The sequence below is a fragment of the Mastigoproctus giganteus genome, chromosome 9 (assembly GCF_048544385.1).
Source record: "Mastigoproctus giganteus isolate SK-2022 chromosome 9, ASM4854438v1, whole genome shotgun sequence".
NCBI lineage: Eukaryota > Metazoa > Arthropoda > Arachnida > Uropygi > Thelyphonidae > Mastigoproctus > Mastigoproctus giganteus.
Window position 1 is genome coordinate 51,643,217 of NC_143583.1, and position 26,473 is coordinate 51,669,689.

The 26,473-nt window shown below is 35.3% G+C and overlaps 1 protein-coding gene across 5 annotated transcripts in view; it reads left to right on the top strand.

The window, feature by feature from the left end:
* Positions 1–26,473, top strand: part of LOC150080216 (histone-lysine N-methyltransferase 2C-like) — a 1,301,638-nt gene that overhangs the window by 730,406 nt on the left and 544,759 nt on the right. For all 5 annotated transcript variants that reach the window (XM_090381514.1, XM_090381519.1, XM_090381517.1 and 2 more), the window contains 2 exons: positions 6,124–6,337; positions 23,633–25,216. In XM_090381514.1, the coding sequence (XP_090237640.1) occupies positions 6,124–6,337; positions 23,633–25,216 (1,798 nt within the window). The remainder of the gene's footprint in view (positions 1–6,123; positions 6,338–23,632; positions 25,217–26,473) is intronic.

Sequence of the window (26,473 nt, forward strand, 5' to 3'; positions counted from 1 at the left end):
GTATGAACATTTATTACAGAACAACTTACACCAGTGTAAACAGTGCCCTCTACATTGATGATTTTATGATATTCTTCCATCATGCAATATGATGATCATTGAAAGGCAGCTGTAAAAAAGCATATCTCACCTTGCTCTTTAGCTGATGGATTGAAATTTGGTCCTTGAGTCTTTCACAGACATTCTCTCAGATATGCCAGACTGTGCTTGCTACCTGGGAGTCTAAAACACTGATATTCAGGTGACAATCAGGTCAAGTGGACCTAATTTCAGCAAAGTCTGGTCAATCTGTGACATCTATATCCTCTGTTTGCACCTTCACAATGGTTTGACTATTAGTAACCCTGAGTATAACCCTCATGTGCAAGTCCTGAAATACAGCATATTGGAGGTGACCACCCAGATTCGAACCAACAGCAGTAGGGGTTGAGGTGTGTGGTGCCAGCACGTAAACTTTCTTAATCTGTCCTTGCATCCTGTTCTTTTACATCAGATTTAGCTTTCCACACAGTTAATGGACACATCTTCTTGTTTAATGAAGTGAAGGTTCTCAATATTCAGCATAATTATATGAAATTATTAATAGCAGAAACCCTTGAAATTAAATTGCAGCAAAATTCAATTAATGTGCTTCTCCCCTATCCCATTCAGAATTTTGGTCATTCATACTCATGTGTCAGAATATCAACTAATCTCTCCACTTTAAATTCTGTCATTCGTTTTACACTTTACTATCCTGTGATCAGGGCTGATGTCGAAAAGCCTAGTCAGCTTTGGAACAGTAGATTTTTTATATCATATTCATATTTGTTTTTATTAATGGAACTAATGTCTTCTTTTGCTCGTAATTGTTTATCAAGCAAGTTTATCCAGCTGCATATTAAAACAGAGTTTAGAGTCGAACATTACACCTTAATCGGAATGTGAAGTAACAGCAGGGATTTGGATGTTGCCAAAAGTTGGAGCAATCACAGGATTGATCTTCAGAGAGAACATCATCATCTTGGTCTTCCCGGGGTTGATTGTCAGGCCAAAGCGCTGTAGAAAATATTCAATTTACAAAAGACTATTATTAATGTGGTTAGTGGTCATTATGAGGTTGGGACTGGCCCCGATTGGGGGTAAGAATCTTAAAGTCATCAGTCTGGATGAATTTTTGGTTTTTCTGCACCAGTGGGGTCCCACAGGGAGGAATATCCAGAGAGGATAATCCTCCCTGTGGGACTCCAGCGGTAACAGCCCTCCAGTAGCATCTTACTCCAGTGTCAAGCAACAACTCTATCTCCTCTTCTTAAGGAGAGCAGATAGAAAGCACAGCATGTCTCCCTTGTTGTGATAGTATGATTGTAAAAGCCACAAAAGAGAAGGGACATTCACAGCATAAAACGTAGCATCAATATCTAAGTAAGTTATGGCAAGTTTGTGAATGCTCTTGAACACTGCTAAGTATGGCTTTTGTGGGTGCGAGGAAGTTTGCAGTCATCAATCACTGTGAGAGCATAGTGAATCTGAGGAGGCTAATCTGCAAGTATTTGTTTGGTGGGGACTGGTAGCAGCACTTTTTCCAATAACTTCAGAAGTGTTGATGCTTTAGAGATTGGGTGGTAATGTTTAATTGGCAATGGGTTATGGATCTTGGGTATAGGCCTGATGCTGTAGCTATTCCACTCAATTGGAAAGGAACAGGTTTTCAGGATGTCATTGTAGATAGACAGCAGTGGTTGAATAATAAAAGGGCTCACTTAACGATGAACTTGGAAACATTGGTAGCTTCTGCAATAGCAGTAAGAGCCAATGAATTGATGGCTTTTATAAGTTGAGGTGAAGCGAAATTATAACTGTGAAGGATATCTAGATAAGACTTGATCTGGCACATCAGCAGTGATCATTCGTGTATTAAGAATTTGCAGATAAAGGGACCACTAGGCAGCAGTGATCACAGTGTACTGATGTGGGATTTACTGAACATTCACATGTTACTAATCTTTCAACATACACATTAACACAATTACCCCAGGGGCTCACATCTGGTGAGTATGGGCTTGGCAAACCCAGGGTCCTGAGCTGGATATTATCATTCTTCTCTTTCTTGGTGATTCCCTTCTACTGCTCTCTCTCTCTCTCTCTCTCTCTCTCTCTCTCTCTCTCTCTCTCTCTCTCTGTCTCTCTCTCTCTCTCTCTCTCTCTCTCTCTCTCTCTCTCTCTCTCTCTCTCTCTCTCTCTCTCTCAGGGTAACACAGAATTTTTTTTTTTTTTTTTTTTTTTTTTTTAGCTGGTGCAGCATAAGCCTCAGGCTTTCTTGCACCTTATGGCTAATAATAATAAGACCAAATTTCACTGTTGTCAAAAGGACTAAATTATAATTCCGCTCCTTCCTAAATTAAGCAAGAATGAATATTTGGCACTACATGACCTCCAAAAAATCATGATGTCATTATACACAAACAGATAAAGGCAATACAGTCGTAATATTAGTAAAGCAAGATTACACAAATAAATTAATTGCCATAATTTCAGACACTTATCAAGCGATCAACCCTGACCTATTTTCTGACTTAGTTAATCAATGCAATAAGTCATTAACTTTGTACCGAAAAAATTATTACATTACCGTGGATCAGCTAAAGGAATTAAAAGCAAGGAAAACAATATTCCTACACTTTTTGGCCAAGTCATATTACACCACGAGGCATGTTTTTTATATTTGTCCCCTTGTCTCATCTAAGTATTCAGCCATTTCTTTGTTAGCTACACACTTATATAATATCACAGTACCATTCAGACAAGCCATTAAATTTGGTATAATAAATTCTAATGAATTATTTAATAACTTGAAAACTAAAAAACTTGATGATAACGATATGAAATCACTGAATGTCACCTCATTATACACCAACGTGAACATAGATTAGAGTTTAGATATTATTTGGGAGAATATTGATTGCTATTCTTAAAAGCTTGTACTAAACTCCCAATAAAAGTAATTTTCGATCTAATTAAACTTTTAATAGAGGCTAATTATATCCCTTTTCAAAACAAAGTTTATAAACAGATTTTCAGTTAACCTATGGGTTTAAAACTAAGCGGTCTAATGTCAGAAATCTACCGCTCCAAAATTGACGATTATATTTAACATCTTTTCTCCCTCAGGTTAGGCTAGGAAACAAAACAAAACAAAATTGATTTAGAAATGAAGATGATTAATTAAGAAGTACGAAGCAGAACAAAGTTTGTCATCTATTGCATGGAATTAGGTCTTGCTGCTTCAACAGTGAATACTATTTTAAGGGACAGTGTGCATATAAAAGAACGTGTTAAAGGATGAACATATTTTGGACCGGGGCCAGTCTGCCCCAAAAGTGATCAAAAAACAGTTCAGGTGCTATATCTAAGAAGAAAAGACTATGGATGGAAAAATCAGATTCAGAAGCAAGTGCCCCTGAGTCCAATGGCCATCCGTGCAAAAGCATTTGTGACGATATTAACAATAAGTACGGCAAACCCCAAGCCAAGTTCGTGGCAAGCAACAGGTGGTTTAATAGATTCAAGCATCGTGCTGGTTCCTAAAACATTTAAGTATGTGGTGAAGTTGCCAGTTCTGATTCTGAAGCTGTACAGAAATTTTGTGATGTGTTGAAAAAAGCTCCTTCTAAATCTCCACAGCCCTCAACTTCTGCAGTGGCATACTTATCAGCTGGAGAGTTAATTCTGACAACGAAATTTGAAAGGTAAAACTTGCTGACGTTATGCCTGTCTTCTCTCTCTTTTTGTAATTTTATAATTTTTAAATTTTTGTAATTTTGTACACTTTTGTTGTAATTTTTCTTGTGCATGAGATAAAAAAAAAAAAATTTAATAATTCTATTTACATGTTCGTCAAATATTTCTTTTTCGCTTCTGTCAAATTCACTGTGCATAGTTGCACGTACTGAATTTCCCTAAATGATTATTAGGGAAATTCTGACTTACGTAAAATTCAACTTACATAGCATTCCACGGAACTCAATCCTTACGTTAATTGGCGAGTGGCCATATGTTCATATTTTATAAATGGTGATTAAGCTTATATTTAAATAACACCTTTGTTTTCTTTAGATTTTGTGGTAAAGTATGCTCTGTAAAAGTAATGATGAACAAGTATGTCACAGAAAGGGATGTAATCATTGAAGGAGCAGTAATTGAAAAGGTGGATTTATATCTGGGACAAGACCCCAGGGGCTCACATCTGGTGAGTATGGGCTTGGCACACCCAGGGTTCTGAGCTGGATATCATCATTCTTCTTCTTCCTTGGTGATTCCCTTTTACTTCTCTCTCTCTCTCTCTCTCTCTCTCTCTCTCTCTCTCTCTCTGAGGTAGACTCAGAATTTGTTTTTTTTTTTTTTTTTTTTTTGGCTGGTGGAGCAAAAGCCTTAGGCTTCCTTTCACCATATGGCCATTACTAATACTAAGTAATTAGCTGTAATAATGATAGATGGCTGGAAGTCAAGAAATTATATTGAGAATCAGACTGTTAGATTGAAATTCTCAGTTTACTACTGAGAATTTCATCTGCCATAGCTCGAAGACATAATGACAGGTGGACTAAGAAAATAACAGAATGGTACCCAAGAGGAGCTAGAAGTAAACCTGGAAGACAACGACAGTGATGGACAGATGAAATTCTCAGTAGTAAATGGATGGCCATTGCACAAAACAGAAGGAACTGGAGAGTAGCTGGAAAGGCCTTCATCCTGTAGTGGATTGAAAATGCCTGATGATGATGATGCTCTGTACCACCTTCAGTGTTTATTTGATTCTAAACAAAACTTGAATGTTATGAACTCCCATGTACAATAATATAACTTATGTCTATATATTGAAAAATTCATTTGTTGAATGCCTATTTGTCTTGAACTGATTGGACTAGACATTTATTAACTTTAATGATTAAAACCAAATTTCCTTCTTTATTTTTTATTATTTTTTTGGATATGTAATAATTTATTTTATATAATTCTGTATAGTTTTGTATCTCTGTATAATTTATTTTGTTTCAAACAGTTTGAATGACTATTTGTATAATTTCATTTGTTGCAAATAGCTGAGTGATGCTTTTGTTTAACTATTTGAGTTTATCTATGTCTAAACAAGTTCCCCTTGATTGGATTAAAATTAAAGAAAATTTAATCTAATGGCACTCACTGGTATAGTACTACCTCCAGCAAATGCGGGATATATTGCCTTTCCTGGACAGACAGTGGTTGTAGAGGCCTGGCTCTCCACTTCCCAGGAAAGCTGGGAAATAGTGTTCCTGGTGTCTGGCAGTTCAAACAACATGGTACTACATAATTACACAAACAACACTATACCTGCACATTGGCCTAATTCTACAGAATCTGTATCACCACAGAGAAACATGGCAGATTTGAACTGACATTCCAGGCGTTGCCATTCATCTGACATACACTATACTACTGTTTGTAGTGATTGGCAAACTTTAAATCTGTGATTTAAAATTCATCTGTACCCTAAAAATTTCTGGAAATCTTATATAATCAGAATTATATGTTATTGTTGGGTAAATATAAAGTGGTTTACATCACCTTGAAATTTGAATTGTATCTTCATTTCCGATTTTTTACATTTTCACATCCAGTTGGTGTGCCACTAACAAGAGTGAGTGCCATGCATACCACAGGTTGGCCACTTATTCAACATACAGTTTGATCTAAAAAACAACACCAACAACAATGGAAAAATAAAAAAATTATGAACCTAATATTTTCAGACTATTCTAAGGAGTGGTGAAAGAAAGGAAGATGTAAGCATGACTCATTACAGTGCCAAATCTTAATATAATGATTTAAAATTGCATAATATAAAAGCAAGATTTACAGTCTTGATAAATTGTGTTATGAATTATTATAAATAATTAGAAAAGTTAAATTCACCTTTGATTAGGTCTACAAATACTTTCAAAGTATATACTTCAAAATGTTATAATGTTACAAAAAAAAAAAAAAAAAAAGCTTAATTAGGGAAATTCTGGATTGGGATTTAGTGCTAGGCTCTGTTATATTTGTATAAGTTTAAAATATATGACAAATTCTTGCATTTTTGTTCAAATCTATTTGTGTTATTAGGATGACAACAACCCTTTCAGTGAAAGTTTTCAGCAACGCGAACAAATGGAAAAGCTTCAGAACCAACAGTTTACTGTAAATCAGCCACAGAATATACTAAGGGAAACACCGCAGCAGCAGCAACAACAACAACAACAACAACAACAACAGCAGCAGCAGCAGCAACAACAACAACAGCAGCAGCTCTTATCTGATCATGATTCAAATTCAAGAGGTAACTTATTATACAGGAAATTTTCTTAAAGGAATTACTTTTCATACAGACGTTTTTCTTTTCATCATCATTATCATGACCATCAACCAAATCACAAAATACCCATGGGAGGGAGTACTGGTCATTATAGTACCAGTCAAGCATTCTGAACTATCATAAGCTTTCCAGAAGACATCCCCATGTTTATAACAGATTTGGATTACAGTTATGTAATGATGATGAAGATGGAAAGGAAACATTTGTATGAAAAATAATATTTACTTTTGTTATCTGTAAATGATAAGGCAGACCCAAGAGGAAAGTGAATTCTTTGTCAATCCACCTTCCACTTGGGGCTCTGCCACATATTGCTATTCATTTTTGTTTAAAATGTCTGTTTAGGTAAGGCAGTCTCCCTTCTCCCATGCTTTCTACATACTTTCTGCATAATCTTGCGTGACTTAATTTTATTTGATATGCATTAGCCCAAATATGTAGACTGATAGATTGGCATCAGCTGCAGGCAGAGGCAACTGGGAAGAGTATAATAAACAACTGTACAGAGAAATAGAATGGGCCAGGAAATCAGAATGTTTTATAATCGGGGATTTTAACTTTCCAGATACTGGAACTTATGGGTTTGTCGGCCACAAATTAGCAAGACTTTTATGGATTTAGCGGAAACTGTTTTCTACAGCAACAGCATGTTAGAGAGGCGACAAGAGAGAGTAATAATGTTGTTTTTATTATCAGCAGATTCTTTATACATTGAGAATCTGCAGATAAGAAAACACTAGGTGAGTGTAATCACAGTGTATCTATGTGAGATTTACTTAAAGATGTAATTACCATCACAAATAAAGGGAAGGGCTTTTGCTTTCATAAAGTCACAGACAGTTTTTAAATTCTATACAGTACAATCAAATAATGATGTTACCAAAAGGAAATTCTAAATGGAATACAATCAAGAAGTAATCATAGAAGCTACAAGTCTTTTTATGCCACCTAAAATTACTGTGCATGGCTTAGACTTAAATGCATGTCAGATGAACTAACACGGCTCATGGCAGAGAAGAAAAATGCGTGGGATGCGAATAAATTTTCAAGTGATACAGAAGCCTGTGGTAAATATAAACAAGTCTGCAATCAAGTCACAAAAGAGGTTAGGCAAGCTAAGGCAGATTGTGAGAAATCTTTGGTAAAGGATGTGAAGAAAAGCATCAAAGATTTCTTTACTTATGTAAATACTATAAGAAAGGGAATGAATCACATTACCCACTTGATATCAATGGCTTAACTGTTGATGATCCTGCTCAGGTGGCTGAAAAACTGAATAGGTATTTTTCATCTATATTCACACATGAGGAATTCTTTAAAGAAGGGGATGCCAAAAGTTTATCAACTCTAAGATGGAGCTAAATAATTTTGTGATAACTGAGCGGAAAGTTGAAGAGAAATTGTTGAAGATAAACATAAAAAAAAAGGTGCCCGTGGCTGATTTGATGTATCCAATTATTAAGGGAGCCTTTAGCCATAATTATGAGAGCAACTTTGGATTCAATGGAAATCTCTATGCACTGGAGATGTGCAAATGAATATCCCAATTCACAAAGGGGAACAAAAGGTGATATGTATAATTACAGACCTGTTAGCTTAAATTCTATTCTAGAGAAAATAATGAAGTCACTGGCTAAATAAGTAATGTGAGACCATGCGGCCATTGCTAATACTAATACTGATAACAACAAGCACGAGCACTCATGCTCTGTAAAAAATTTGCAAATAAAATATACTTTTAAATTTCAATGTTGTAGCTTCTGGTCAAAAGGTACATACCACCAATACGTTCAGATTTGCATATATTTCTAAGGAAATATATGCAAATTTATTTGCTTTACATTTTTATATTGACTGTATTCCTAATTTTGGATTATAGTGTTAATTTTTTCTAATTATTAAAGTGAGGTGTAGGGGCCCAAGAGCATATTTTGCCTAGGGTCCAAATACTCCAAAGATAGGCCCTGAGACCATGTAGACATAAATACAATTATACTGCAGTCACAACATGGATTTGTTAAGGAGTCATCTTGCCTGACCAAAAAAAAGGTCAGGAGAGTTTACAGTAAATCATGAATACAATTGTTAATTGTATTTAGCAGTCAGTGTTGAACCACAGTCTACTCAAAGTGCATGTGTTACTGCATCTCACTCCTAACCACTCAGGTACATCATCCCTATGATGCAATAACTGGGGAACTGAATGCAAAAAATATCATATACATGGAGTGGATTTCAGAAAAGCTTTTGATACTGTTGCACATTAAATATTGCTGTAAAAATTGGAGCAGGGTGGCATTGAAGGTAAGCATACTGCTATGGATAAAGGGTGGTAGTGGAAGAAGACAGACTGTGGTTATCATTGGACACTGCTCTTTATGGAATAATATTATTAGTGGTGTCCCCAGGGTTCAGTGCTGGTCCCATTATCGTTTTCTATATTCATTAGTGATATTCATGAAGGTATATCAATATTAGGCTTAATGTTAAAGTTTACATGATACGAAGATTGGCTGGGTGGTTAATGACAGTAAACAACTTATGCTACTGCAACAAGATATAGAAACATTAGGGCTGAGGAATGGCAGTTGAAGTTTAATGTTGACAAATGCAAAGTGCTACATATGGCTATTAGTAATCCCAGATTATCTTACTAATTGTGTGGTATTATACTCAGGGTAGTGGAAAATGAAAAGGCCTGGGGGTAATTGTGCAGTCAGATATGAAGTTCTCTGAGCAGCGCAGACAGGCAGTCCTCGCTTTGTGCGGTTCCGATATGCACAAATTTCAGTTACTGTTTTTTAATAAATAACACCAGTCCCCCCGTGGTTCAAATTTCATTTACCACAGTATATTAACTTTAATTGCGTAAAGTAAAAACTTTACTGCTAGCTCTTCAGTCCACAAATTACTGAATAATATATGCGCATCATGATTAATGACCAATCACGTTATTTCTTTCAAAGTCTGGTTGGTCATCGGTGATTGGTCACTGCGCATCTGTTATTCAGCTCAAGCATAGACATCATAGCATGTGTAGTTGTATTGCCTCCTTGTCTCTCAGTAATAAACCTACATGACATTTTACAAAAACAGATGATCGGAAGAGGGAATTGGCCAACAAAGATGAAAGTGCAACAAAGAAATGAAAAGTGAAATTGGATGTGATTAGACAATTTGAAACTGGCGACAGTAAAGCGAAGATAAGACAGAATCTAAGCCTGCATGAAACTACAGTACGAACCATATTGAAAAAGTCCGATGAATATAAAAAACAAGGTAAAGTTGCTTCAACATCTTTTAGTTTAAATTGCACCAGGAACAGAAAGCTGCTTATGGTTGAAATGGAGCATTTACTTATACTTTGGACTGTAATAAAAAATTAAAAAAAAATTCAAATCCCAATCAGTTTGGCTAGCATTCAGACCAAAGCATTGAAGTTAGTTGCCACATTGAAAGAAAACAGTAATTACATGGAGACTGAAGAAGAACCTTTTACTGCCAGTAAAGGTTGGTTTCATTGTTTCAGAAGTCAGCATGAACTGATTAATTTTAAGCTATCTGGTGAAGCTGCTAGCACAGATAAGGATGCTGCTGTGAAATTTGCACCCAGATTCCAAGGATTAGTTAAAGGCAGGTGGTTATGATGATTGTCAAATATTTAATGCTGATGAGACAGATCTTTTTTGGAAGGCAACCTCATCAAGAACTTATGGGACGAAATACATAGGATCGCAAAGTGGCCATAAAGGAATGAAAGATAGATTAACTCTTTTATTAGGAGGCAGCACAGAGGGTGACTTTAAATTAAAATCTATGCTTATGTATAGATCTGAGAATCCCAAAGCATTAAAAAATCATAACAAAACATTTCTACCTGTCATTTGGCATGCAATAAAAGGTCAAGGGTTACAATAACATTGTTTAAAGACTTTCAATCGTATTTTTGTCCAACAGTAGAGAGACAATGTAGGCAAAATAATTTAACTTTTAAAGCACTACTACTAAGGCGCATTTAGGGCTAGAGCCTCAAGCTGCGAACAAATTTAGACTATGTATATAAAGTGCTTAGCATCATAATACACAGCCTTTTCTGAATAAACAGAAAATTTTTAAGGTGGCATCGTTTTAGGTTATATCTCATATTGTGATCACAATATGAGATATAACCTAAAACGATGCCACCTTAAAAATTTTCTGTTTATTCAGAAAAGGCTGTGTATTATGATGCTAAGCACTTTATATACATAGCACTACTACTACTGTTGGATAATGCTCCAGGTCACCCCGGTTCTCTTGGGAACTTGAAAGAAGAGGTGAAAATTTGCTTTTCACCACCAAACACTTCATTAATCCAGCCAACAGACCAGGGAATTATTTCAACTTTTAAAGCATATTATCTTATATGGACTTTCGGACAGGCTATTGACGTTACAACTGGAGATCATGCAATTTCTTTAGCTGAGTTTTGGAAGAAATATGACATAAAGCATGCAATTGAAAACATTCAAGCATCATGGCAGGAAGTAAGAGCAAGTAATATGTGTGCAGTATGGCAGAGACTTTTACCGCACTGTGCAAATAACTTTGCAGGATTTGAATCAGATGTAAATGAAGTTATAGAAGAAATAGCTGACTTTGGGAATGTTGACACTGCTGCCGTTCGAGAGACTCTAGATATGCATCCAGAGGAACTTAGTGAAGGCAAACTTATTGACATAAATGAGGAAAGTGGTTGTGACAAAAAGGATAAAGATATTCCAGAGAAAGTGGCACTGGCAAAAAACTTCACATTAAAGGAACTCTCAGAAATACTTCATGACATTGAGAGTGCAAAGGATAAAATGTTAGAAGCTGATCCAAACTTAAAGGCGTATGACAATTCGCCAAGGCATAGAAAAGATGCTCGCTTCCTATCGTAAGTTATATGATGAGAAGAAGACATCAAATACTGCTCAATCTACTCTTAATAAGTTTTTTACAAAGAAATAAAACACATTAATTCTGAATTTTTCTAATGTTTTAAATTACAGTGTAATAAATAAATATTAGTTTTACTCATTTTTTTTTTCATTTCCTTTTGCCTTTTTTTTTCATACATTTATAAACTGACAGTAAGAGTTTTTAATGTTTTGGCAAAAATTTTTAAAGGTCACGGAACAATCGTAATTTTTCCCATTGATTATTAAGATCACTTTTTATGGTTTCAGCTTGCACAGTCATTTTTATGGTCCTGCACTACCATGCAAAGCAAGGACTGCCTATGCATGAATTATCAATGGGCAATTCTCATTACCTCGTTGTGTAAGGCAATGATTAGGCTGCATACAGGTCTCTTTGATGCCTTATGTGAAGGAGATCTGCTGGAATGATCCAGAGAAGGGCAATAAGATTATTGAGGGTAACAAAAGAGTGCTCTTACCAAGAAAAGCTTCATTTCTGCAAATTCCAATATAGTTATAGAAGTTATAGAATCTTGCTAGGCATCTGCAAGGTGCCTAGCAAGATTCTATTTTTAAATTTTAAAACCTTAAACCCCTCATATTGAGGGGTTTAAGGTTTTAAAATGCAGTTAAAAACTGCATCTTGTACAGCTAATTTCTCGTTTGTTTCATTTCTCTTTTTCTCTAAATGATTTTGATTTATTGGCATGCTGCACTTCTTGCTTTATTTATTGTTTATTCTCATGTCTAATTGTCCACTTTAATTATTCTAATATTTGGTTATTTAATATTCACACTAAATTTTATTTGTTTCTCTCAACTTTGCAAAAGAAGTATATGAGAAAGTCCCTAAAGACAGGATATTCAGTACACTATGGTGGACTGAAGAAAATTTAATGGTTAATGAAGCTACTTAATCTTTTTTTGAATAAATAGTTTTAAGAGGTTAAGATATCTGAAGGTAGATTAAATAAAATTTTGGGACGTACATGAGTAAAAGTTATTAGGAAGTTAGAAAATGGTTTTGGCACATTATTATTGTTATTGTTGTTGCTGCTCTTATATTAATTTCTCCCTGATTGGGGGTTCCACCTCATAACGGGTATTGCTACCAAGTACACAGGGTAGCAATACCCGTCTGGTTACTGTTGCTCAAGGAACTCTCTGACAATCCTACAGGTGTTCAGGATTGCGACTTACTGGAGTTCCTTGTAGGTGTTCGCTGGGACACCTATTGCTGCTAGGCTGTTATGTAGGGTCTTTGGCACCATACCTGTGGTTGACACGATGATCGGGATGGTCATTACTTGTTGCCTATGCCATATCTCTTTGATCCTGTCTTAGGTTCATGTACTTCCTGATTTTTTCCCCCATGGGTTTTCTGCAGGTTACCAGTGTTGGGTATCACAATGCAGTCAGATAGGTAGCCTTTTCCTTCTTGTCCACAGGGATTATGTCCGGTCTGTTGTGCGGGATTGTCCTATCCGTTATTATGGCTTGGTCCCAGTACAGCTTGTGGGTTGGGGTCTCTAGTACTGCCTGGGGGTTCGTACTTGTAGTACGGTACGTCTTCTTCAATCAACTGGTATTTCCTCGCTAGCTTCTGATGTATTATCCTGGCTACCTGGTTGTTTCTATGAGTGTACTCAGTCTGGGTGATCCCCTTCATCCCACAGTAACGTGTTGGATCATTTCTGAGTCCAGGTGGCATCGTCGACATGTGTCATCTAACACTCCAGGCTCCTTGGCGATGTATTTTCTATAGTTCCTGGTGTTGATTACCTGATCTTCGATGGCAAGCATGAATCCTTCAGTCTCGAGGAAGAGCGTTCCACTTGTGAGCCATGCATTGGAAGCAGTTTTATCTATGTGACCCTGATGGAGATCATTGTAGTGTCTGCCATGGAGTGTCTTCTCTGCCCAACTTTCTAGCTTCGTTTGTACCTCTTGGTTGGGGGGGGGGGTATACTGTTTGTCTGTCTTCCATATCGCCTGGTGGAGTGCTGCTGTGTGTTTCTGAAAGTAATTTTTTAGGTTAGCTATCGCTGTCTTCTGTTGCTCAATGAGGTCTATCAGGCCCCTTCCTCCTTCTTCCTAGGCAATTGTCACTCTCTCCACTGCTGACTTTGGGTGGTGTTGGCGGTTCTTGGTCATCATTGTCCTTGTCTTTCTCATGCTATCCTACAGCTCGGTGTTAGTCCAAACTATGACCCCGAAGGGGTATGTTAGCACTGGGACTGCATAGGTGTTTATGGCTCTAACTGTGTTCCCTCTGTTCAGCTTTGCTGTCAGCAGTCTTCTGAGGCTCTGATGGTATTTTTCGGTCAGGTAGGCCTTGATTTCCTTGTGCTGTAACTGCTGAGCCTGCATCATCCCCAAGTATTTGTAGGCCTCTCCCTTTGCCATGGCTTTGATCTCTTTGCCACTCTGCATCTAGTAGTTTCGGTTGACTAATTTTCCCTGACGTAATTAGTGGGTCTTGCATTTGTCAAGACCAAATTCCATATCCTAATATCCTTGCTGAATTCTTCGGTGATCTGGAGCTCCACAATATACTGAGATTCTTAAGATTATAGAACAGTTGAAGAACAAGAAATCTTACAGACTGGACTGTATTACAGTAACCAACGTGAAGAGAAATAAAGAACAGTTCTCTTGGTGGAGCTTATAGCATGGATGTTGAGTCAGGAAGCTATCCTACTAATTTGCTTTCATTTAAGGTAATTCCAATGTATAAAAATGGATCTTTTGCAATTATAGACCAATAACAATACAGTCAGTTATAAATCAGATAATAGAAAATTATATTTTTTTCCCATATTAGCAAATACTTCCATCAATATGGACTGCTAAACAACTCTTTATTCTCACATTAGAGGGGTAAGAGCACACAGACATTAGAGATTTAGTAGATTCTTTTAACTTACATTAAAACAACAATAACTTTATAATGATTTTATTTATAGATTTGACCAAAGCATATGACTTAATTGATATCCCAATATTGGTCGGATATCAATTAAGTCATATGCTTTTACTGAAATATGGTATTAGGGAAAGAATCAATCAATTCTTAGTATGTTATTTAACCAAAAGAAAAATAATAGTTGAAGTAAAAAATACAAAGGGAAAATCATATAATGTAAAGAGAGGAGTACCTCAGGCACTCGTGCAAGGCCAATCATGTTCAATATCTGTATAAATGACATATTCAAAGTAATTAGAACTCCTTTATGAAAATGTATGCAGATGATATAATTTTATATATAATTAGAAAGAACTTAATAAAAATGACTACAGATTTACATTACAAATTTGGTTGCATGATAATAAATTAGCCCTAAGCTTTGAAAAAACAAAATTTTTGTTAATTAGACCTCATCAAATCTTGGATAGTCATCCTTCTATTAAATTACATAAACATGAATGCCTACATGATCAGAATTTCCAGAATTGCAAATGTTAAACTGTGGTAGAAGTTTCAAATCATTTTTACCTTGGGTAATGGATTGACTGTAGTCTAAGTTAGGCAATTCATATAACAAATTTGTACAAAAAAAATGAGATTTTGTGTACGTTTTTTGCTACATTAAGAATAAGTTAAATCAGAACAAAAGTTACCTTATATTATGCATCAGTGGACTCCCAACTCAATTATTTAGTAAATGTATAGGCAAGAGCAAATATAACTGAAATAAACAACTTAATTAACAGGATTTTGAGACTTTTAATGGGGATAAACTTTTGGAATGACCTGAATAAGAGAAAGCAATTTGTGTTGAAATATAAAATACTTTATCCAGTTCAAAAACTGAAGTTAAATTTAATCTTGAAAAATCTTAACACTATTTAGTAAGTGTAGAATCTGCAAAAGAATTTCTCACATAATTTAAGGAACCCAAAAGCAATTGTTTTTCCTAGGGTACTAAATAGATCTGGAGATAGGCACACAATGAATTAATAAACAACTTGTTTGGCTAGTGTTGATTTCAGGCTCAGAAGTTATCTTATCTCCAAATTAAAATTCCTAATAAGAAAATTTTTGATACTCAATGATACAGTAGATTAGAGTTGCTATGCAGATAAATTACTATCTCTGTTTGCAGTGCAGAATGTACTATGTGTTGTGATTTCATTATCTTTTCTGTTAGATAACAAATTTGTATGGAAAAACTGTTGTATATGAAGAATTACAACTTGTTGTCAAGAAGTTTACTTTTCTTAACAAGTTCATTTATTGTAAACAAATTCTTTTGATGAAAATAAAATTTTGTATTGTATTAATAATTAACCATATAGTACAAGGAAGCCTGAGGCTTATGCTGCACCACCAAAAAAAAATTTCTGAATTACCCAGCGAAAGACACGGGAGGAGGGAGGGAGAACAAGAATCAGAAGTAGAAGGAGAATCACCAAGAAAGAGAAGAATGAAGATATCCAGCTCAGGACCCTAGGTGTGCCAAGCCCATGCTTACCAGATATGAGCCCCTAGGGTTAACTGTTAAAAAGTCTCAGAAGAGAGGGGGATAAAACTATTATAAAGGTAATCAAAGGTGTTAATGGTGGAGTTAAAATAAAAAAAAGGAAAAGGAAAATTCTTTTTCATTTGAAAGGAGTTGAATACACCACTGAAGAAGAGAAAAAGACTTATAGAGTCAATTGTGAATTAACTTCTAATGTTGAGGTAGAAAAGGAAATGAAAAATATCAATTATAATATCAAAATATAAAATATCAGTTATAAATGAAATTATTATTACTATTATTATTATTAGCCATGTGGTGCAAGAAAGCCTGAGACATAAGTTGCACCAGCCAAAAAAAAAAAAATTCCTTCTCTCTCTCTTCATACCTGAGAGAGAGAGAAGTAGAAAGGAATCACCAAGAAAGAGAAGAATGATGATATCCAGCTCAGGACCCTTGGTGTGCCAAGCCCATACTCACCAGATGTGAGCATGCTTAAAAGCCGAAAGGAATGAATAGTATTGTTGTGGCTAATGTTTGCTGAAGGACCACCTTCAAAATATATTGAAGCAAGTCACCAATTTGCAATTGTTGTTTGTTGTTGTTTGGTTTTTAGGAGCATTAGCAACTAAGGCCATATTGCTCCAGGATATGCGGTGGTCATTCCCTGACCTTTCCGCATCCTCCGTATTTGGTGGTGACGGGCTCGAACCCCGGTCTAATCAAGAAGTGTGTGCTACGCACTGCTGCTTCTTCCCACCTGGCTACTGAGGCGCTCCAATTTGCAGTTAGACCCTGGTTTTCACTGAGGATATATTTCGGAAATGCAGGGTGTAAACTAAATCAGTGTAAAGGTATTTTTTTATAAAGGAATATGTTCCTAAACTCATAATTTATTATGATTATGCAATATATAAAAGTGAACCAAATATACAGTGGAATCTTGTTAATACAAAGTTCAAAGGACCTAAATTTTCACGTTTTGTAATAACAAGGTCTCCCAAAAGTGTCAAAATTTTACCGTTTTTTTTTTTTTTTTTTTTGGTACATACTGTATATCTATCCATTTGCACCTGTTCCCCCAAGAACTTAACCCCAGTGTAAATCAAGGCTACCTGTATATGTATTTATTTATATATTTTTTAATTTAGTTCAAATTATTTTTGCATATCTTGGTTCTAATTTCCCATAAATAAAAAATGACACTTTTTAGTCAGTCGACATTTAACAAAAAGAGCAATATAGAGTAGAGAAAAACAGTGTAACACTTTACTATTATTTCAATGAAAATAACTGCATGAGATGTAGGGAAGTTCGGGCATTGTGTATCGAAAGTATATTTATATACAAATACATAATGTAATATCTGTTGTTTTGTCTTTTATGAAAACTGACAAAACTTATTTCTGGAAAATAATAAAACAAATAATGATGCTGAGAAGGCAACAAATTAAATAACATTAAGGTGTAGGTATGGTTTATGAAGGGTTGGATAATCAGAGTTTTTTTTACTGTATAGGAAAACTGTGCATGCTTTCCTTATAATACTATAACCATTTTTCTACTGAGTTTTGAGGTTTCAAGTAATACATGTCAGTTTTCGTATTCCCCTTTCAGCAGCTTATCACACTGAGGGGAAAAAAAATAATAATAATAATAAATAAATACAGGCCGGTCCCGCTTTAAGAGTTTTTTTTTTTTTTTTTTTCCCAAGTATCAACAAAATAGTAGTAGTAGTAGTGGCATGTGATGCAAGAAAGCAAGTGTATGAGCTTATGCAGCATCAGCCAAAAAAAAAAAAAATCACACCATTCCCTCCAAATGCCTGTCCAGTTCCTCCTTAAATTTATTCACCCTATCAACTTCCACAACGACGGATGGAAGTTTATTCCAGCAATTAACCACTCGCTGGCTAAAGGCAAATTTCCGCACATCTATTCTACATCTGTCTTTTCTTAATTTGATTTTATGCCCCCTTAGGTTCGTAATCTGAACAAGTGGAAGGATCCCATCAGAATTCAGCGTGCTCAACCCATTCAAGGCCTTATACACCTCAATCAGATCACCAAGCAGGTGCCTAGTCTCCAGTCACTGCAATTTGCAGAACTTAAGCCTGTCTTGGTAAGAGGATCCCTTCATTCCCGTCACCAATCTTGTTGCCCTTCTCTGTACACACTCAAGCAAATCTACATCCTTCCAAAAATGAGGCTTCCAGACCTGTACGCAGTACTCAAGGCGTGGCCTGACCATTGCCTTATACAGAGGGACAATCACCTCCTTTTCCCTGCTAGCAAAATTCCTATATATCATTGACAGAACCCCATGACCTGCCCTGGCAGCCTGTCTGTTTTGCTCAGAAAACTTCATATCTGCCGACCGGGCTAGCCGGGTGGGTAAAGTGCCTGCCTGGCAACCCAAAGGTCGCTGGTTCAATTCCCGCCTCGGGCTTGGATCAAAGTACTGCAAAAACCTTGGGAGGTGCATTATGGCCACAGAAGCCTATGCGCCAACAACTACCAAAAAAAAAAAAAAAACTTCATATCTGACTGCACAATTACTCCCAGGACTTTTTTATTTTCTACCACCTTAAGTGTAGTACCACACAGTTGGTACTTTTCTCTTGGGTTACTGCTACCCATATGCAGTACTTTGCATTTGTCAAGGTTAAACTTTAGTTGCCACTTCTTAGCCCATCTGCCCAAATTATCTAGATCTTGTTGCAGTAGCACACTGCCATTACTGTCATTAACAACCCTGCCAACCTTTGTATCATCTGCAAACTTCAACACTAAGCCTGATATACCTTCATCAATATCATTGATAAATATACAAAATAACAGAGGACCCAACACCGAACCCTGTGGGACTCCACTAATAACATTAGTCCACGAAGAACAGCACCCATTAATTGCCACCCTCTGTCTTCTCCCACTCAACCATCCTTTTATCAGTTGTAGCAACTTACCCTTAATACCATTCTGCTCCAATTTGTACAATAGTCTTCTATGCGTAACAGTGTCAGAAGCTTTCCTGAAATCCAAATATGATATCAAAATTATTTTTTGCATCCAGTTCCTTTGTAACCACATCATAATATCCTATCAAATTTGTCAGACAAGACTTTCCCTTAACAAACCGAGCTGTGTCTGAATCATTGCTGCAGTCTTGTCTAGGTGATCCTGCAATGCATCTTTAACCAGTGACTCCATTATTTTACCCGGAACAAATTGGAAATATGAATATTAATTGCAAAAAAGGAATGTTATACAATACAGTGTACCCCACTTTATAATATTAATCCGTTCCAGAGACACTATCGTATCGTGAAAATATCATGTTTTTTTGGTAATTAGTTCCACAACCTTGGAAAATGAAATTTTTGCTATGTAACTCTCTAAAATATTGTTTTTATAGTATAAATTGTATTAGTTACCAATTTAAATCATTAATATGCACTATAATTTCATCGTTATCATATGTTCTGCTATAAGAACCAATTTTGAACCGCTTTGTGATATTCTTCTAAAGCACATTTCTGGAGGTCACGACCATAAAACAATAAAAACAATTTGCACTTTCCGGTTTATTGGGCGTTTCTGTTTCTGAAATTATACTACACGTTATAGTTACAAGCAATTATAAACGGGTATTAAACTCGATCTTCTTGCATTTGCGAAAATACCAATAGCTGGAATTGTGTGGTTTTTTACATTATTATGGTGAAATGTGTTCCCCTTCACTGACATCTTCAATTGTATAAAAAAACAAATAAATTTTCAGAATATTCTCTTCCTTTTTTTTTTTTTTTTTTTTTAAGCTTTGAAACTTGTTACTCCGCACAAATCGTGTTAGTTGCAATTTGTGTGTTCCGTTAAAAAATGCTTATGCATGCTATTGAAATTTATAAACAAAAGAGAAGATTATCTTTGAAACAAATGCTTCTTGAAGCATTTCTGAAGAAGGCAACTCCTTATGCAACAAACAAACGAGTGCTGAGCCAATAATGAGTGTGCATTTAGTCGATGATGATGAATAAACATTCTTTAACATTTGCAAGTCATAAATAATTTCTCTATTATTATAATTTGCTTGATTTTACAGGCTACATTTTCATTTATTTGAATAAATCAGTCATTATTTAAACATAAACTAATTAGCTAACTAATTTCATTGTTTCAGTTTGTTGGTAACATAACCCCTATTTTTAATATTATGCCTATGGGAAATAAATTCCCTTTACGAGTGCGCGCTAGAAACGAAATAACTCGTAAAGTCAGGAACTACTGTAAATATTATACACCTGATTCTGTTTTTGCACGAACTTTTTTTACACGAATTTGATTTAACACGATTTCTATAATTTTTTTTTTGCCTAAATTCTAAGAAAATTTTTTTTATTTGTGGCATATTAGTATGATTTCTATATTACACGCACCAATAGATTGGATAACAGCTAGTGTGTGTGTTTTGAAACGCGTGCTTTTGTTTACCAGTGTGTACGTCTAGGTATCAATGAATCATCAACGTTTTGAATTTTTTGCATATCTACGGTATTCGTGCATTGTATCTTCGGAAGACATTTAGTAGTAAGCTCTATTTCAAAGTGAAAAATCTTTAGTGAAATTTGTGCACATATAAATTTATTAATTTTGCCGATAGTCAATAAATTGGAAGGTTACAAATTTTTCATACCTTTTTTTATTAATTATAACTGAGATATTTTTCTGTAGCCCTTATATAATGTTGAATAATTCGTCTATTACCAAAATGCAAAGGAAAGCGATTTCTTTGGAACTTAAAATTCAAATTTTAGATCATCTTGCAACTGGACAAGGGGCTACGTCTGTAGGAAAGCATTTTGGTGTACATGAAGCTACCGTAAGAACTATTAAGAAAAATGAAGCTGCAATTAGGAAGTCGGTATGTTCTGGAACAAAAGTAAGTGTTAATTCATCATCGTATACAAGAGATATTGCCAAGGAAAAAATGGAAAAGGCTCTGGTAATATGGATAGAGGATCAGTCACAAAAACGAGTACCAGTAGATGGAAATGCCATCAAGCAAACAGCACTAAGAATTTACAGACAGATTAAAGAAAAGGAGCCAAGCACTTCATCTCAGTTAAACAGAAAGTATGAATTTTCTGGAGTACAGGTTGGATGACAGGGTTTCTTAAAAGGAATGCTCTTCATAATATAAAAATTAAAGGTGAAACTGCATCTGCAGATGAATCGGCTGCTAAAGTATTCCCGCAGGAACTTGCAAAAATTATTGAAGATGGAGGATACACTCCTGATCAAGTGTGGAATGCAGATGAAACTGGTTTCTTATGGAAACAAATGCCGAACAGAACGTATGTAGCCAAATCGCAGAAAACTGTTGGTGGTTTTAAGGTAGCTAAGGATTGTGTGACCTTATTATTTTTCTACAACGCTTCAGGAGATCGTATGTTGAAACCACTGCTGGTAAATCGAGCCCTAAACCCACGTTCAATGAAAGGTGTAGATATCAATAAACTGCCTGTTCACTGTATGGCAAACAAGAAGGCCTGGGTGACCACTACTATCTTTACAGAATGGTTCAACAAATGTTTTGTCCCAGAAGTCAGACGTTATATGAATTTGAAAGGTCTCGAGTTTAAAGTTCTTCTGATTCTTGACAATGCACCCGGCCATCCTGTCTTTTAACACCCAAATGTACAAATTTTATTTCTGCCACCTAATACTACATCTTTGATACAACCGCTAGACCATGGTATAATTGCGACAATTAAAACATACTACGTAAAACGAACATTCCAACACGTTTTGGACAAACTGAATGATGAAACACTAACAGTCATTGATGTGTGGAAGAAATTCTCAATTATGGATTGTATCAATCAAGTTGGATTAGCGTTAACTGAATTAAAACCAGCAACTTTAAATGCGTGTTGGAAAGCGGTTTGGCCACAATGTGTAAAAAGCAAAGATCCCATCATCCCTAATACGACCGAATTTCCCAACATCATTACAATGGCACACAAAATTGGTGGAGAAGGATTCGATGATCTATTGTTTGAAGATATTGATGAATTGCTAACCGACAAAGCCCTAAGCGAAGATGAAATATTAGAGGTTGTCTTTGGAACTCCTTATCCCACAGAACGTAGTGATAATGAAGAAAATGATCCTGTTCTAAATGCAGATTTAATAAAAGGTCTGGAACTGGCCAGAAAATTAGGTAATCATTTTGTCAAACATGACCCTAATGAGGAACACGCTGGGAAGTTTCAACGTGAATTGAAGTTGTTGACAGCCTCTTACAGAGAATTATATAACGGCCTAACCAAAACATGAACACAACGATTAATAACTGAATTCGTTTGTAAAACCAGTGAAACATCAGTACCAGAGGAGACTAGTGCTGATTTTGCTCAAGAGATCACAGAAAGAATTTCATTAATAGAGGAAGAAGATGATGTCCACAACATTTCTAGTGATAGCAGTGATATTCCAGTCGTACGCAAACGTATGCGCCATTTATTATCAGAAAGTGAAAATGAATAAAATCTTGTTATGTGTAAAACAGATTTTTTTTTGTTCATGAAGAATTTTTTTCATTTCATATGCATACAAATTTACTTTAATACATTTTCATTACATATTATTACATGTGTATTTTGTTGAAATAAAATAATAAACTTAAAACGAATATTTTATGTGTTTTTTTTTTTTAATTATTTTTATTGATTTTTTAGACCCGGAACCAATCTTATTTTCTTCCATAAATACAATGTCTTTTTTTACACGAATTTTTTTTACACGTATTTTTCAGGAACGTATCTATCGTGTAAAAACAGAATTAGGTGTATATATATATATATATTTTTTTTTTTCTTTCTGTTTGATAAATTGTTTTCTACATTCAGTCACTTCTCAAATATTTGCCCCAGTTTCTAAAGTCTAAAGCTCTAGATAATTTTCAGTCCAAAGAAGAAAACTTAGTTAATCTCAGTCGTACCTCACAAAAAAAGAATATTTTACTTCCGCACTCATCTTCACAAGCACCCAAGTTCCTAGACAACATTGCATCTCTTTACCCGGAATGAACTAATAAAGTCCAGTCTTCTGGGACACTTTGGTCCCTCCAGTAATAGACTCTTTATAGAAATTTTCTAATAGAGTGCTTCTGTCATCTGATGAAAGACCAGTGTCACGATATAATTACCATGTTTTTTTTTTTTGGTTAGTTGTTGGTGCATCCGCTTCTGTGGCCATAATGCACCTCCCTAGGTTTTTGCAGTACTCTGATCCAAGCCAGAGGCGGGATTCGAACCCGCGACCTTTGGATTTCCAGGCAGGCACTTTACCTACCCGTCTAGCCCAGTCGGCTATAATTACCACGATGTACTCAGAATTTTAGACAAAGAGCAGTGGGGTGTTTTTTTTTTTTTTTTTGTGATGCAGTTTGTTTAAAATGGTATTAGAAATTCAGGTTGTCTCATGGATGCCATAATTTTTTCTAATTGCAAGTCTTCATGGCTAGATGTTGTTCTCTGTCACCACTTTAGTCAGTGACTCCCAGATAAAAATTAAATGTGTTACTTTCTATTCTCTGAAAAATTCATCAGACTAAATCTATGAAATAAAAGAAGTAATTATTGATTTTTCCAAGGTTTCACATTGAAATCACTACAAAGAGGTGGGCTTGGCTGATTTTTAATTTTAAAAACCTTGTGTACATTACAGTTTAAAATATTATTTATTATAACTTGATTGTAGTTATTTAATGCATAATATTTTATGCATACAGAATTTGATAATCCTATTCTGTTTAGAATATTCAATAGTTATTTTTCTTTTATTTAAAAGGTATACCACCACCACCACCACCACCAGACTTAGTTGGGCAGCCATATCCAGCTACCCTCCCTGTATCTGTTGCAAATCATATATCACTTCAGACGAGCCGATCCCTGACCCCAACTGTACGACCTCCCCCCCCTTATCCACACCATTTAAGACCTAGTGGCCCTCACTTTCTTATAGGGCAACAGCAGCAGCAACAGCAAATATTAAAGGCTCAGGAAGGAGGATCTTATCAGGCTATTCCTGGACAGAATCGGCCACTTTTTTCAGTGATCCCATCTCGTACACAGTCAGCTGAACGTTTACATCATGGCAATGAAACCAAACAAGAGTTGTTGTCCCAGCAGGAACCCATATTGAGATCTGTTTCTAATCAGAATTCCTCCTCTTCTTCCTCCTCTGCTTTTTCTGGAGATGGAGAAAGCGCATCAAACACTACACTTTCTGTTCCTCCAGTTTCCCATCCATTGTTACCACCTGAACCTGTTCAACAAGTTACTAGTCATGCTGCACAAACCCATTTGCACCATAAAACCAAACAACATTCTTCTGTTCAGACCAATGTAGACTGTAATTTGCCTTTACAACCTGTTGATACAAACTTGTTAGAATTATCTGCAGTTAACAGTAGGAGTGAAGTTCCTACTGATGTGTGTTCGCAGCAAAATAGCAGTTTGCATAATAATCAGAAATCACCACATAATCAAAAAGATCAGAGTCCTGAGACTTGTGGAATTCCAAAGAACTTGGATAATCACATGACATCGGACTGGGAAGAATCTTTAGATAATAAAAAATTTGGAAATTCTGTGCTGCATGTCAGTGAAGCTTCCCACCCTAATCAAACTAATGAAAAATCACAGGAATCCTCGCAAAACAGTGAATCAAACTTTAAGAATTCTTTTAGCACTGATGATAACAGTCATTCAAAAAATATTTCAACACAAAGCAGAAATGATGAAAGGGAGAACTCACAATTGAACCTTAGTCAAGAACATCCAGTTGATTCCATGCAGACTGGTTGTTTAATAGGTTGCAGTAATGATAGTATTTCTTCTCTTCATTCTGTTCAGCATAATGTGGAGAACTCTAATAATGGAAAAGACACACTAAGAGCAGGAGAATGTTCAAATGTTTTAATTAACTCAGAACTGTTGCCCCTAAATTCTAAAAATAATTTTGAAAATCAGCCATCATCACAAGAGAAAAGTGCAAGTACATTATCTTTTCAAGAAAGTGAAGTAATACCACTTGAAATCAAAACTATAAAGAAGGAATATATAAAAGATGAAATAACTGATATTAGTAGGCCTTCTTGTAGCATGGAAAAAACAGATAGTCCTGATAATATTCAAAATAAAAAAGTTGGAATTGAATCTTCACCTGTAATGGACATTAGGCAGCTTAGTTCTGTTGCAAGTGATGATAAAAAAGACCCTAGGCTTTTATCTTTAGTTAAATTGAAACATGAAAATAACTGTAGTGGTAACCAAGATTCCGAGGACAAGAATGTAAATTCTATTTCTTCACTTTCTCCTCAAGAAATGCTGGAGCCACACATGGTGAAAGAAGAACCCTCAGGAAAAGGTAATTTTTTTAATAAGTTAATTAGTTACAGTAAGTTTATTCTGATGTGATGATTAATTCAAATATTCTTAGTATTTTTTTTTTTTTTTTTCTAATTTGTTCTTCCTGATCAAAAACTGCTGCCATCATATATTTTTATTTTGTAAAAGTAATAATTCTTTTTCATTGGAAGTAAAATCTCAGAATCAAGTCAGGATGCTCTCATAGCTGTCATCTTGTTGATATTATTTGGATAGTTTCAGATATTAATATTTACATTTATAATGATCTGATATTTTAACTTAATGAGTATATGTATGCTTGCTCGTATATGTATTTGTTTATATTGTTATACTTAGTTTATCAGTTAATTAGGTTACATGGTTCATCTTATTCAGTAACTGTATATATTTAGTAATAATTTTATTCAAAAAAAATTCCAATATAAATAAAATCAAGCAGTTTAAAAAGAAAATTGTAATTTCTGTCTTTCCATTTTCAACCAAATTGATAATACAGTAAAAATGCATATTCACTTTCTAGCTGCTGCTGTGGTGATAACTTTGTGCAACCTGTAGAAGTTTTCAGTAACTGAAAGCAGTTCTAAGACAAGTCTGCATTCAGCAAATGCTCTTTGGTTGTGGACATAACTATGAATAGTTTTACATTTTCTTTATTGAAATACCAATATTTTTTTTATTTATTTATTTTATTTTTTTATCATGATCGCCATCATTAAATTAAAATATTATAGCCTAGTTTACTGTTTTCTTCCATGCTTTTACTATTTCTTGTTAGATTTTTTGCCCTAACCAGAGTATTCCTTTCTTGTAATGATTGTTAATGCTTTGTTTCTAGGCCTGTTATCATTTGTTTTTATGCCAGTTATCTGTTTAGCTAAATTCATTTATCTCTAATGGATATCTGTTACCCTGTGTTTTTTTCTCATATTTTCATTTTTAATACAGACTTGCAGTGCTTCGTCTGATAGTATTTTGATTTTTTGTAAACTCTGTTTTTCTAGATTGTTTCTCTAATCATTACAAGAGTTGTTTCTCCATGATTTATTTCCATTAAAAGATTAACTACTAATTGATACACTATGAAATTGTGATTATTACCGTGTTAATAGCATCACAGTCTGAAACTTCTGCCAGTCCCTTCATCACATGTTCTGTTCCACTTGAGGATCAGAATGTCCAGGCAAGAAGGGAAAGGAGGATCACTTCACAAGAGAGTGATTGACCCTTGACCTGTGATTGGTCAATCAGAGGAATC